Genomic DNA, 15130 nt, shown 5'->3' with positions numbered 1-15130 from the left:
TGCTTTGTTTACTTTTTTTCTTTATTGTCGCTTATCCCGAAATTGGCACACAATGTCCTATTGGTGTTATCTTAAATATATTATTTAAAAAGAGGTTAACAATAGACAGCCCATCCCGGAGTTATTCCCCGCGGTTTTTTGACGGATTCTTTTCAAATTTGGTATGCAGTACCGTGGTCATGAGAGGACGATGCCGACGAACCCTATCGATATTAAACGCCCTGCGCCTTGTGAACGCGATATGGACTATATAGTTTTTAATGGATTTCTGTCAAAATTGGTGGGAAGCATTCGCGTCATGAGAGGACCCATAGTTTTTAACAGATAATTTTCAAGTTTGGTTGGAAGTAACGGAGTTATAATGAATACTCCGTAGAGATCAGATTTCTTCAAGGATCCTAATCCTAATCAGCATACAAGTTTTTTTTTCGGATAAGCTGCAGTTGAGACAAAGATGCTGTAATTTTAATTTTAAAAATCGTTCAAATATACCACAGTTACACAATAATTATGGTGAAGTTTGAATTTCGTGAAAACCGGACCGAAACTTCCCGTCAAAATGGCCGCTCTCCTTTACGCAAAAAAAGTAAAAGCATGTAATACGTACATACATGTAAGAGGTTCTTTGTCTGATTTAGATGAAACTTGTGTTAAAGGTCTAAAGTTCCTGGATAAGTTCGATTTTGGTGCGCATCGGACCTTTGGTTCTGCCCTCTGCCGATTTAGATAAAACTTAAAATATGTGTTTTGGATCAAAAGGTATTGAATGAGGTTTTCTGCGGTTTTTTAACGGATTTATTTCATATTTGGTTTGAAGTATCGGGGATATGAGAGGATGAGCCTTATAGATCAAATCAGCGATGCATGACCTTTTTTTCCATAGTTATTCGTCCTTTGCCGAAAACTTTGTGAATGCGATAGAAACCACAGTTTTTAACAGATCTTGTGAAGCACTGAGTATATCGATATTCAGCATTATCCTCAACTACAGCCCCCCCCCCCCACCACACACACACACTTGCCGAAAACCTGCTGAATGCGATAGCGATACGGGTTTTAACCGATTTATTTCAAATTAGTTGTGTAGCTCTTGGTTGATGAGCGGACGAATCCTATCGAAATTCAGCGAGCCGTGGCCTTCCTTTCCAAAGTCAGCCCCTTTTTTCCGAAAACCTCGTGAAGACGATAGAGGCTATGTTTTTAAAATTTGTTTTTATAATTCAATGTGAAGCGTTGGGAAAATGAGAGGATAAATCCTGTTAATGTTCTCCATACTCAGTCCATCTATTGCAAAATATGGGCGCATCTTTTTGGTCCTTTTGTGGATCGGATATATCCAGTTTAAAAATCTCTCCTTTGTCAATAACATTAACGGGTGACTTATTTCTCAAGACACTGGATCGATGAACTGGGTATAGCTTTATTATATCCCTAACAAAGCTAGATCGGGGTGACAGCTAGCATGGTGTATGTGGGGAGGGGGTTGTGTGTGACAATCTAGGGTAATTGACGTTTTCTATTGACCTAGCCTACTACTACGAGGTAAGGATAAACGCTTGCCACCACAGAGGGTAATATCGCAAGCATTTCCTTAAAATCTTCCCCCGATGAGCCATATAAGTTTGTGCGGCAAGTCGAACATATCGCCGCCCCAATCAGGTAATGGTGTAGTCGGGGTCAACTGGGGTGTCATTCCTGCAATTTCCTGTGCCAAAACTCCAAATAAATAAGCCCGGAAAGCATCTACATAATTAACTGCTTGCATTGCTTCTCAAAATTCAAATCTAATTTTTTGGAGAATTTGTTCCCTTAGCCCTCTTAGCAGATCCATTAGCCCAACTAGGCTGCCGCCTATAGAGCGCAGTACTGCCGTCTTTCGTTCGATCGTGGAGCTTAACGTCCTCCTCCGCCGAGGGTCACAGTTTTATACACCTGGGCCCTTATTCACGAAAACTTAAACTAAGTTACAACCGAAATTTTAAGAAATACTGCAACTTCATTGGATATATGCAAATTGATTTTACTGGTCAGCCAATCGAATTGCAGTATTTCTTAAAATTTCGATTGTATCTTAGTTTAAGTTTTCGTGAATAAGGGCCCAGATCCACCTATGAGAGTAATAGATAGTTATATGTCAATGTCTAATCAGTCCTTTACCAAAATGGCCACTACATGGATTTGAAATTTTGAACAATAAAAACGAAATAGCATCTGTGTAACTTTTAATCAGATCGATGACAATAATTACGAAAGCGCAAGATTTTCACCATGAAAGACATCCCTTTGAATGTGAATTTTAAAAAAAAAATTCAAATCGGGAGTGAATAATCAATGAAATCACGTTTTATTGCCAGCTCTAACGTCACTAACGTTATACTAAGTTAAACCATAGAACCCCATCCGTTCAGAAGTGCAGAAAGACGGGCGGAGAATGTACAGAACCTGTAGTTCAAAAGTTACACTGTAAGACCGTGTATATACATATTTATTCATTAATAAAATGGAATAAGGATATACCAATATGCACCCAGGTATCATCAATCTGAATAAAATACAGATTTATATTTCGTTTCGTTTTTTATACTTTCGATGGCCTAATAAAACAAAATTTTGAACTATAAAAAAAAGAAACGAAATAGGATCTGTGTTTTAATCAGACTGACATATCAGATATGCCCAAAGATACTCTCATAGTATCAACGAAGGCCTGCACACAACTAGGATTAGTTGTCAAGCATTATCTATCATTTCCAAGGAATCATCATTGGCTTTGCAGCAAATTATACAGCACCTCAGATTATCCTTTACAAATATTGGGTCTTTTTAAAACTTTTTTTTTTATAAAGTCTTTTATATTCAACAAATATTCCTTGGTGTGCCCAGGACTTTAAACTGTATGCTAATATATACAAGCACCTACAATATCCTTTCAGTCTGCTCCTGCAAAATGTACAATGATGGTTTCAAGATTTGGTAATGTATAAATATATAAAAGACATTAGTACATATCCTTGGAAAGTATTAGAATACCCTTAAAGGTAACATATTTCAACATTGTGGAACATAGCTACTTTTGTTTTGAAAGATACTTTTGCGCTTTTGCGGGGTTTCAGCTTTGGTTGAAAGGGACATCTAATATTCCAGTCTATTCTGTGTTCTTGGATCATCATATGTTATATTGTACAGTTCTCCAATATTGTCTTTCACATAAAGTATTTATACTCTGGTCGCATAATGAGGTGTGCGGTAAATATACTCTTCAAAAAAAGAAACGCACAGCCCATTTTTCGTAACTTTTTATTTGAATTTTGAATGGGATTGTTGTTTTTAATGTGTAATGATAAAAGAAATTCATTATTGGTTTTTAAATGTAGGGGCACTAATTGTGACTGGTCATACTTGTTGCCGAAATTTGTTTTCGTTTGATTGCACCAAGACACATGAGTTTAACTTAGCAAGCTTTTCACATGAAACCCAAATCTAAGGGTTTCTTGGTTTCAAAATCAGTTGTACATGTTTTGTACATGTCGCCGTTCCTATTACAACGAGGCAATGGTAGAGCCAGGGTATACCGACGACAAAATGTCACTATGCGTTTCTTCTTTTGAAAAGTGTATATTTGATTTCTAAGCTTCACAATAATAATAATAATAATAATAGCTCACATTAAGTGTATTACAAAGATAAAACAAGAACTAATTATTCATTTAAAATATGACATTATTCAACAAAATAATTCTGATGAACATTTTAGGGGCACCAAAAACATTAGCCAGGTGATATTCTGTTCTTCAGAACAATAAACAGATACTGGTAAACTTTAATATGACTGGAAACTCATGTCTACCTGTGTTCAGTGTTAGGAAAATTAATTAATCGAGAAATTAGGAACTTAAAGAGCTTTGCCAATTTTTCCTTATTATATACTGTTTCATATTTGTCAATGTAGATACAATTGTCTAATATGAAGTCCTGGCACCCCTTATAATACAGTATATACAGACACAAAGATTTTAAGATTTTCTGTATTCTATTCTTTCAACTTTTACATCATCATTTAATAATTTATAAACATATGCAACAACAGTTGACTGCTGGATATCCAAGATGACAAATGATGGTACAACATTACTGAAATAAAAAAATAAATGTGCGTGCAGTTTACGTACAAAATAATTCATCATATTTTATGGCAGAAAATATTCTTTTATGCCCCAGTGGGGGAAAAAAAACAAGAGTTACCTCCCCTAGACAACATATTCATTATTTTATCTAGCAATATCGAGCACCACAGACTTGTCTATTTGGCCCGCTCTTACTTTTTTCTAAATTTTTTTGTGATTGAATGCTCTCGACCACAACATGTGGCAAAGTCTATCTCAAAGGCATGTGTTAGGTTGATCATGTAAATCTAATTATACAAACTGAAGTGACATGTATGTGACTATCCATGGTACATTTCAACATAAACAACCTCTTAACTTTGTTAGCCTTTGTTTTCACCAAAAAAAAGGATGTAAACTCAAACCCATTTCATTGAATCTACACAAACAGGTCAACAAAAAACACAATGCAAATTTGGGGGAAAAGGGAGATAAACACTGCAACAGTGTTCTCAGATTCTGCACACAGAGAACTACATGTATATACTGTAATTTGAGAATAGATCTCTGTCCTCAATGGCAACCATATCAAAAGATGGATAGAGAACAAGCCAACTAAAAACATGATTTATCGTACAATCAGGGGCCATAATCCAGGAAGTTACGTCCCGATGTGCGCAAATATTAATAAGAAGCCATCATCTTTGAAATATAATCCTAAATTTCAGGTTTCATCAAAATCGGAAAAAAATTGTGACTTCTAGAGTGTCCACAATCTTGCTATTACATACTTTTACACTATTTGCGTACAAATGGGGCCATAATCCAGGAAGTTATGTTTGCATATGTGCAATTATTGAAAGGAACCAAGATCTTTGGGTTATAAACATGCATTTCAAGTTTCATCAAATTCGGATCAAAATTGTGACCTCTGGAGTGTCCACAAACTAAAAACGTGATTTTTCATACAATCAGGAGCCATAATACACACCAATATCGAAAGGAACCGAGATCTTAGGGAGATAGACCTATATTTCAAGTTTTGTCAAAATCGGATAACAATTGTGACCCGTAGAGTGTCTACAAACAAATTGTGGATGGACATACAGGGGTGACGGCATAATACATCCACATGAAAATGTGGGTGTATAAAAATGTAAGAATTACAATGTTTGTTACCTATCTAAAGCATTATAAGCTCCGGTAGCTGAGCCAGGATTTATATAAAATCTCCCTTCATGTTCAAATGCTTCAAATTTATGAGTGTGACCAGATATTAAAATGTCCACATCAAGTTGTCTTTGTACCATTGCTAAACTTTCATTATCACCCCAGGGAACAACTTGATGACCATGACACAAACCAATTCTAAATTGTCCAACTGTTACTACTTTCTGTTCTGGATAATTCATATTCTGAAAAATAAAAATAAAATAAAAATGTGAAGAGTCTCTGGAAATGCTCTGACCAGGCTGTCATTGATTTGAACATTTATCTGGCCTTGAAAGTCTCGTTTACCCATCTGATTAAAACACATATTCTATTTAGTTTCATTTTTTTTATAGTTCAATTCGTTTTACTTGTCTTTGCTACACTAGGATCTGGAAGAGTTGTTATATAACCCACATTCTGGTTGATGTGAAGGATTAGCCAATGAAATGGTCTGTTACGGAAAGTTCTTGGCATGTTGTGCACAGAACTGTGGTTATTCCACTAGAAACATCAACACTGATTGATTAATCAAATGTCTGATGTCATAGGGTCAAAAGCAACCCATATAACCCCTGACCTGACCGCCCTTTACAACTGGTCAGATCTTCATGTAGAGGAGACCATTGAAAGTATAAAGAAATGAAATGAAATATAGATCTGTATTTTAATCACATTTTCGTTTACCAAAACTATATTTGATTCAGGAGCTAGATAATGTGCCGCAGTAATACATGTATTTGGCAAAGAAGAAGAAATTAAAATGAAACCGAGTTTAATGTCCTACTTTTGTGCACAAACCAAGCTAATGAAGACGGGGTATGCCATGCAATGTGCTACATATGTATGAAGAAAATATTGCCTGAACAGCAGCATTTATGTCTACTTTTCATTGACTTCCAAGTGCCAAGGTTGTACCAGGGATCTCAGTTTTACAGGTCATCCAAATGACTAGATGATGTTACTTGCCAGTCCTATCCTCTTGCACTACTGACTAGGGAAACTATACTGAAAAACCAGAGTAACTTCCGCACTAAGCACTGAGATCGAACCTGGAACCTCGTGGTTAGTGAGCTAGAGACTTATTCACACCAGATGATTTTCTAAAGACCTTGAAATACTTCAAAAATGAGCAAGGAATAATTCAAAAACTTGTACAATGGATCTTAACTATTTGATGGTCTTAATTTGCAAATTATGTGGAATGGAGTAAATGACACATTAAAGAGTATAAAGATTTGATATTACCAGTTTTATAAATAACTTACCTCATCAAAATCTCCTCTAACAACATGAACATCACTAGCTAAGGTTTTCAGGTAATCAAATGATTCCTTGGTACATAAATTGCCAGTACATAATATATGTTGTATTTTTCCTGGTACTAAAAGTTTTTTAAATCTTGATGGTACACTGTTACAGCGATGAGGAATATGAAGATCACCAAGTACCAACACTAACTGTAAGGTAAGAATAAAATTACAATGTATAGTGGACAATTCTATTTCCCCAACACTGACTAAATAACATTTTATGGATGCACAGGTAGTAACTTTAATTTACTATATACATGTACTATTGGGTATATTTCAAAACACAAACATTATGTATGGTACTTAATATTTTCAATTCAATAATTAATAAGTACAAATCTAATCTACTCTTAATATTATGAAGTACATCAATGATGACAGACAGTTAAGATTAAGTTTATGTTCGTAAGTACATGTAGGCCTACAGAAGTAATTCAGTTAAGATTTAATTATGTTTGTAAGTAGGCCTACAGGAAAAATTATAGTCTAAGTAGGTTCATTATCATAAATTCTAACACAACATGTAGGCTACATCAAGACATACTGGCATGACATAAACTTTATTTTTGAAAGGTAGTAAATGAGACTAGAAGACATGTCTCACATTTTGTCCTAGATAAACAGTAGGCTATACCAAAAAAATACCGGTCGAGCGGGTAGCCTATTACTAAAATATGAAGAGCGGAGAACTATTATCTTAAAGGGTCATTATGTAAGATACGATAAGGAGCTGGCAGTTCTCGCTAATATAATAGTTAAACAAAAGATAATGAAAACAGAATATGCTAAAGATTTCAGTCAAATTGCTTCACTCTAAACCGAGATATTAGCGATTCAATTTTAATTACAAAATGTATTCAAATCCACTCAATATCGCAGGCTAACAATGGCATTGAGAGTTTATTATGGTCTGGATAAGTTAATTAATGTCTAATTAATAATTTAGATAACATTTCAGATTACATAATATAGGTTTAAGAATATGTATAAAATAACAATCTAGATTATTATTAAGAATCATACTGAAAGTCAGTTACACAATTCTGGAAATAAGACACTGCAGTTACAGAAATGTCAGGCACAAATTCTGGCTTTGGCTGACCAGTACATATGTATCTGTCATTTAGTCCAGCTAAGATTTGTATTTTTACAGATGTTATTGTACATGGCTGGTTCATTCAGTCCAGACAGTTTATCAGCTACAACTAAAATCATTATTCCCAGGTCTGCAGTTACAACCATAGCTTAGCCCTATTAGTCATTTGGGACTCAACATAAACGACATTTGGGACTCAGTTGACGACGTTTGGGACTTGATTGGCGTCAATTGGGAGTCAACACAAACAACATTTGGGACTCAATATAAACGACAGTTGGGACTATTTATTTATGAGATATATAGTAACAGCTATCTTAGTTGTCTTTCGTTTTATTTAGTTGACTTGATCGGCAATTGTTGAGACCGCGATTAACACTGCTAGTTCTCCTTTGTTTTGTTTTATCTGTGAGTATAAAACTTCTCCTTTGTTTTGTTTTATCTGCGAGTATAAAACTTGACAATAATATATTGTTGAAAATTTGTGTATATTTAGTAATACTTCGTTGTTTCTCTTTTATCAAATAGTAAACGAGCTTGATTGACCGACCACTGCTAATGTTTTTTCGTGAAACGGTATAACTGCAATCAACACACGGCCGCCATTCTCGATGATTGACAACTCACATTTTTCCTCATCCACCAAAGAACCGTTAGGTTTCTTTGAACATACTGCAATAACATCGGGATTATCAGTTAATCAGCTTTTATTATCCCGCTTTGATCGTTGCCATTTCTTATCGTTTGGTTGAGCCTTTTACTAACCACGGGTTTCATGTTAATAAATATTTTCTTTCGTGTTTTGAATTGGCCTATTTCTAAAAAATTATCCCGAGTCCCAAACGTCATATACCCGAGTCCCAAACGACGTATACCAAAGTTCCAAACGTCGTATACCCGAGTCCCAAATGTCGTGGTCATATTTTTTTGAGTCCCAAATGACATGTAATCAGTAATAGTAGGCCTATTTGTCTTACTAACTCAGTAAACAACAAACCAAAGATTAAACGACGCACATATAATCAGATTCAAACCCGGCGAACTTATCCTTGAATAGCAAACAACATATTTATACCAGTAATCATTTCAGTCACAAATAGTTTATAATAATTATTAAATTATGAGCAGGTATTTTACTTTTGTCACGAGATCCTAACATAACGGCACGCCCCCTTCCACGAAAAACTGTGCATAATAAGGCTTTAAAACGTCTTAAAACAACATTTTGACTTTTAAAACGTTAAACCCGAGAACATACCATCGTGAAGTAATTATGTCAGAGGATATCTGATAAAAAGTAAATTAGAATAGATCTATATTATAAAACTAATACATTTTCTACATCCAATATTACTTATCCATTGAGCGAGACACCTAGCGGTAAAACTGTAAAACTACGGATTGACTTGGAACTACGAATCGTTCAACGAGATGTATTAATTTTTTTTTACAAAAAAATAAATAAAAAAAACTAACCGTAAGAATAACAGATTTAGTTTTGAAAATCGAAGTTTCATATATAATGCATTGAAAATAACACAGAAACAAATATATTTGAGAATTATTGTTGATTACACGGTATATGACACGGTAATTTCGAATCAAATTCCTGAAAGCTCAACTGGATACCCCTTTAATTAATAGCTGTATTGGAAGTATAGGGACAGAATTGTCTGTGATCCGTAGTAGTTTTTTGTCCGTCTTTATCAGTGATTCCCAACCTTTTCTTGGTTGCGACCCCATTCCAGAAACCATGTCTGATGGCGACCCCTCGAAGAAAGAACAAAATCACCTTTCACTATATGAAACATCATCATTATTTACAGATCAAAATGTTGTATGAGAGACCGAGGAAACAAATCGTGAGCGCGAGAGTGGAAGGACGATTAGCAATGTGGCAAGAGGTGTATAGGCCAGATCAGAGATTTACGAGGGCTGGCTGAAAAGCATATAGGCGCGGCTACGGGTTCGATGACTATTAGGCGGTAGGGGACAGAGCCCGAAACGCCCGAAAAAATTTCGGATTACAGACGGCCACAACGCGTTTTTGTTCTATTCCCGTCCTTGAATATGGCAACTTCAAAGAGGTGTAATATTTGCTTAGTATGGCTGGATCGAATTCCAATAATCGTTTACAGTCCACGCAGACCGCATCATTGGGAGAAAAATTTGAAAATTTAACTGCCGCAAACGCGTTTTCCTGCTATACCAGCCTGTGAATACAGCAACCCCAATGTTTTCCAATAACCTGCCTGAGATGGCTGACCTGAATCCCAAACCACCAACCAAACGTCGTGGGGTATAGGGGCCTGGCCTCCCGGAGAAAATGTGTTTTTCTGCTATTATAGCCCGTGAGTTAAGCAACTTCAAAGTTGTCCAATTGTTTTGTAACCGAAATCCCAATGAATTCCATCCATCCAAACAGTCTGTTGCAACTGCATTCACAAATAATCGATGCCCGAAAAATGTCGCACAAAGTAGTGTGGCCCCAGACAAATTGTTTTAATCCATAGTCAATTCAGTAAAAATTCGTGGTATTTAAAATAGCTAATATCTCTAACTCAGTATCATTCAAAGCCAAACGGTGACGACATATTCTTATCTGGAGAGCATGCACAATAAATAATATCGGTGTAGACTGGAATAACCAGACGCCAGAGATTGCCATTCGATTTAGACTTCTGGCGTATTTCGCCGAACATAACTGATTAGAAATTACAGCAAAAATAGAAACGATTGAATGTAAATCAGTTACATTTGTGTCCATTCCTGGCTCCCAAATATTAGCTCTTTTAATCAAAAGAGATTTCTAATCAATTATTTTCGGTGAAATACGTGAACAGTTCAAATTGAACGGCAGTCGTTTACGCCTCCTTAATCCATTCTACACGCTTTTTTATTGTTATTTTGTCGTTTGTGAATCAGCCTTTATTAATTACTACCACATTGTCTTGTAGGATATGTTTTTATTTGTTCATTACAAATGATGCCCGAAACCATAGAATACACGACTTGTGTACTGATTATAAAATATTAAACATTATACATTATGCACGAGCCAAATCTGCCTATTGCAGGTCTTTCTTTATAAACTATTAATTAGACAATAGTTAACCTATCCAGACCATAATCAACTTGCGTTTTCGTCCCTTCCGAATGACTCTACATTATCCGTTGCCAGGCCCTTCGCCCCACACCACTGCCAGATGAACTTTCTCGGCCAACACAGGGACCAAATACAAGACCTCCGGGTTAGCGAGCCGGCATCTAATACACAATTATCCACATACATGAATTGTATGTAAATATTTTGTACATATTATTCAATATTTGCCATTTTCTCTGATATTTATGTTTCATTTATTTTGTAATAACCTGTACGTAATCCAGGTGGTTGTATATTATTCAATGAATGTTCCATTTATGTACAAAAGTTTCATTTTACGTTTGTTTTATTTTAATGAGCAAAGGTTTCTATAGTGCATATTTCTTAGCGAGTCAACATCTTACATTCACATAGCCACTGTGCCCCCCCCCCCCCGCTTATGACTTGCAAGAAAATATTTTGTACATATTATTTAATATTTCTCTGGTATTTATGTTTTAATAACCGGTAATCCTGGTGCTTGTATATTATTCCATTGGTGCTCTTTTTAGGTATAAGTTTCATTTTGTATTTTATTTTAAATCAGCAGGAGAGGGGGTTCACGGTGGCTAAGTGGGTAAGACGTTGGCCTGCATTGGCCGAGAAAGTTCATCCAGATTTTCCGGCGTGCCCCCACCCCCCTGTCAGTGATGCAGGACGGAGGGCCTGACAAGGACAGTTGTCTAGTCGTTCGTATGGGACGGAAAACCGAGGTCACGGGTTCTACATCATTTCATAAATTCTAGAATAGTGCATATTTCTTTGGTTAGTTCTGTGTATGTTAGTTATTTTAGATGCCCCACAAATGGCCGAATGGTTAGCACGTGATCGCCGTATCATAAGGTCTGTCACTGAGTCAACTGGCGTGGTTTCGATTCCCCGGTCGTACGTGACAAGGAGGGTCGCCTGTCCAACCTCGTGTGTTTTATTCAGGTCCTCCGGTTTCCTCCTACTGCTAAAGACTCCTACGTGCAAGCGAATTATTGAAATAAAATTGGACCATGATTGTGTTAGTCCCGAAATGACCTAGTTTGTGTCGTGTTGACGTTAAACCCCATTTCTCTCTTATTGCCCTTTTCATTGTTCAAAAGTATTTCAATTTAGTGCATACTTAATAATTTTATTAGTGCTTCGTTTCGCTGTTATTATATTTAAATTATATCTTTTATAACACAAACTTGTGTTATTTGATAAACTTTAACAGACGTTTAGGTTATTTCAAAGTTTAACACAAGTTTGTGCTGTTTCAACCCAAGTTTGTGTTGTTAAACAGTGACACCTAACTTGTGTTGAAGATAACACAAGTTTGTGTTGTTTCAACACACGGTTTTTTTTCATGGTTCTAACCTTTACATTTGTGTACATCAAAATCGAAATTTCGGAAGAGCTAACTGACATTCCACGTAATTCAAACTGTACGGCTAAAACGTTTTTGAAATAATTATTGAATTCTTTATTTCAATAGGCACAATATTATAAACAAACTTGCGGTAAGCAAACAGTTTCAATCTTTAAACGAAGGTTGTGAAAATATGAGGATTGGCATTTTGATAATAATAAATCAAACCACGCTGTGACAATTTTCTCCATAATGTCCCAAAGACAAACTGGTACGCTAAAGCTGTACAGAATATGTCGTTGACACAACACTTGGACACATTTTAAAGGTTCCATATCCAAGCAGTTGCTATTATCACCTGTCATTTCATACCAGTAAACGACCGGATAACCGATTTGGACACCGAATAATGTGGATGGATTGGCGATTTTATTATCAACATCTATTTTAGCCACATCATTACTGATATCTAGTGTTTCAAATACTTCACGTGTTCCCAACAACTTATCATTTGTGGATGCAAGTAAACATGGTGTCTTGTTAGTCTTGGAAATGTCGATGAAGCAAATCTCATCCCATTTCGACTGTGCATCTTTGAGAGAGTACACATTATAAATCATTTTGTCCAGCCCAATATCAATAATTTTGAGGCCGTTGCCAATAAGTTTTTCCGCGTATAATTCTCTCAAGAATAACTGCAATGTTTCTATTGGCAGTGAAAAATCTAACAAAAATCCACACTTGACGCCTTTATCCACAGCGAGAATTTGAAGTCCAATGTTTCGATATTTCTGACCGATTTTTCTACCCACATGTTTTTGAACAACGGTTTTCCATTTAGAGTCGGGAAAGGGGGAAGCAGAATTCAGACTCGTCATTGTATCCATATAAATTAAATACATGTACTACAGTATTTACGGTTGTTCATTTTTGTTGCTAAAAAATAGTTCTCGATGCCGAGTGTCTAGTTAATCAAGAACACAATTCAAGTCTATTGGTAAGAAATTTAAGACCATGACAACAGCTAAATTATCCAACTAAAATGACTCCATGTGTTGCAGATATGTATAAAATGTTACACTTTGTTCTGGCTTTCCATTATTTGACCTAAACAATTGCATCCTTCCAAAATACGATTAAAGGAAAACCCACTACTAGTAGTCATGCCATGTAAAGGGAAACAACTCTTTATTTGTCTCGAATATCCTGTCTCTCAATTTCCGACCGAAGTTGAACATTAACAAGTCCCTGTTGTGACTACAGCTGTGGAAATCTAATTACATATATGTAGTGGGTAAATTGTCATATGTTTGACCGAAACCGGCAGCATTTGTGATGTGTCAGCGTATCTTAATAATTATGAACGCAAGCTGATTCGGACCATGGTTGATCCCAAATAAAAGTCAAAGCTGATTTGTGGTAGATTGGGACCACCATATATAAAGACATTAAACTAATTAAACTAATATCATGACTATGTGAGCTTTTATTTAAGCCAGTTTAAGTTAAATTTCAATTCGTCATACACATTTCAAAACCAACATTGAGAATAAATGATATGTAGAAAATTAATCGCACATCACCATTATAATCTTTGCTTTTTGGCCCGGAATATTTTGATAATATATAGTATGTTACCAATAAATGAATAAAAAGTTATTTACGTATGTAAACACATCCAATATTCTAAAGGTCGCGACCTGGACATTGATACGATTATGAAATTATTATAATAGACTTTCAGAATAATACTTACATAGGCGTACGGGTTCGATGCCTGTTAGGTGGGGGGGGGGGCGAACCCGAGATGCCCGAAAAAATTTCGGATTACAGACGGCGGCGCATACTCTCTTCTGCTACATATTTTAGAACAGCCCTGGATATTATTTTCACTTGTCTTCTTTGGCTTCCTTTTCACGTTGTGTATTCTCTTTTTCGTATCTAAGTAGTTAAGACGTTTGTCTTGTCAGTAGTTAAGACGGTTGTCTTACCAGGAATAACAATGCAACAGTTCGTTGTTACATTTTATATATCAAGCTGCTTACATATGGCACAATGCATAATAGATTACAATAAAATCATTCTCTCAATCCCAATGCACCCAGACTCGCTGGGGCGAGTTTGCTGATAGAAATTGCTACATCTGTCACACGAATGCACAGAGATATGATAGTCTTGTAGCTCTGGGTATGGACCTTCAATTATCTAATTGGTCAAATATGACGTAATTAATTATAAAGATTGGTTAATTAGTCTAATGAAGTCGGAAACCACCCTTGTATGGATAGTGGAAATGTACACCAGAAGTTTCACACGTGTTATCTGGTGATATTTTGTTTCCATAGAACTAGCCATGTTTTAGTTTTGTAACTCTGTGTTAATTTGTAACTCAATTTGATTTAAGCGCATATGATACAATATGACTTCTATACAATGTGTGAATCTAATAATTAGACAAAGAGATCAATAATTCAATGCTACTAATTTAAAAGGCAAAAATTCTATAGATAGCAATCTTGCTACAGAGTTCAATCGTCGATCAGCCATCAACATGTCATACACCCGGGTAATGTTTTCTTGAATAGTTGCTGTTGGTGGCCTTCCATGACGCGGGTCATCATCAAGGCTCTCTCTGCCACGCTTAAATTCCACAACCCGCCTCTTTACTGTGGGAAAGGAAGGGGCATCATCCCCGACAGTGGAATTTCATCAATGCGACGGAATTTCGGACAGATACTGTATACATTCCTTGGACTGACAGAAACACGAAATGTCATCTTTGAGGGGCGAATTTTGGACATGACTCTATATTTAGATAGAAGTTAAAATTTGTAAATTTGAATAAAAGTGCATTTAATTCGAATTTTATAGTTGACGTTTGATTTGAATATTCAGTCCGAACTAATATCCTCTTACAACTACAAA

The 15130-nt window shown here is 35.9% G+C and overlaps 2 protein-coding genes across 2 annotated transcripts; both read right to left on the bottom strand.

Annotated features, from left to right (window-relative positions):
* Nucleotides 1-2467: 2467 nt before the first annotated feature.
* Nucleotides 2468-9122, bottom strand: LOC126824648 (vacuolar protein sorting-associated protein 29). Its single transcript, XM_050553946.1, has 4 exons — nucleotides 8980-9122; nucleotides 6581-6772; nucleotides 5283-5518; nucleotides 2468-4131 (listed from the first exon to the last, which is right to left on the bottom strand). Exons 1-4 carry the CDS (start codon nucleotides 8980-8982, stop codon nucleotides 4014-4016), a joined length of 549 nt encoding a protein of 182 aa, XP_050409903.1. The 5' UTR covers nucleotides 8983-9122; the 3' UTR covers nucleotides 2468-4013.
* Nucleotides 9123-10667: 1545 nt separating this feature from the next.
* On the bottom strand, nucleotides 10668-13385 carry LOC126824645 (UPF0739 protein C1orf74 homolog). Its single transcript, XM_050553942.1, has one exon. The coding sequence runs from the start codon at nucleotides 13105-13107 to the stop codon at nucleotides 12340-12342; it is 768 nt and encodes a 255-aa protein (XP_050409899.1). The 5' UTR covers nucleotides 13108-13385; the 3' UTR covers nucleotides 10668-12339.
* Between the last annotated feature and the right edge of the window lie 1745 nt (nucleotides 13386-15130).

Source organism: Patella vulgata, chromosome 6 (genome assembly GCF_932274485.2).
Source record: "Patella vulgata chromosome 6, xgPatVulg1.2, whole genome shotgun sequence".
Taxonomy (NCBI): Eukaryota; Metazoa; Mollusca; class Gastropoda; family Patellidae; genus Patella; species Patella vulgata.
Note: the sequence above shows the minus strand (reverse complement) of the source record. Positions and strands in the feature narration are given on the sequence as shown.

What these genes read in the sequence shown, in the direction of transcription:
- LOC126824648 (XM_050553946.1), bottom strand. An exon ending in TTAGAGGAGATTTTGATGAG is followed by an intron (nt 5,519 to 6,580) that starts GTAAGTTATTTA and finishes TTTATTTTTCAG; the next exon opens with AATATGAATTATCCAGAACA. An exon ending in GCTTATAATGCTTTAGATAG is followed by an intron (nt 4,132 to 5,282) that starts GTAACAAACATT and finishes TTTTTATTTCAG; the next exon opens with TAATGTTGTACCATCATTTG.
- LOC126824645 (XM_050553942.1), bottom strand. Translation starts at nt 13,107, where the DNA reads ATGTATTTAATTTATATGGATACAATGACGAGTCTGAATTCTGCTTCC.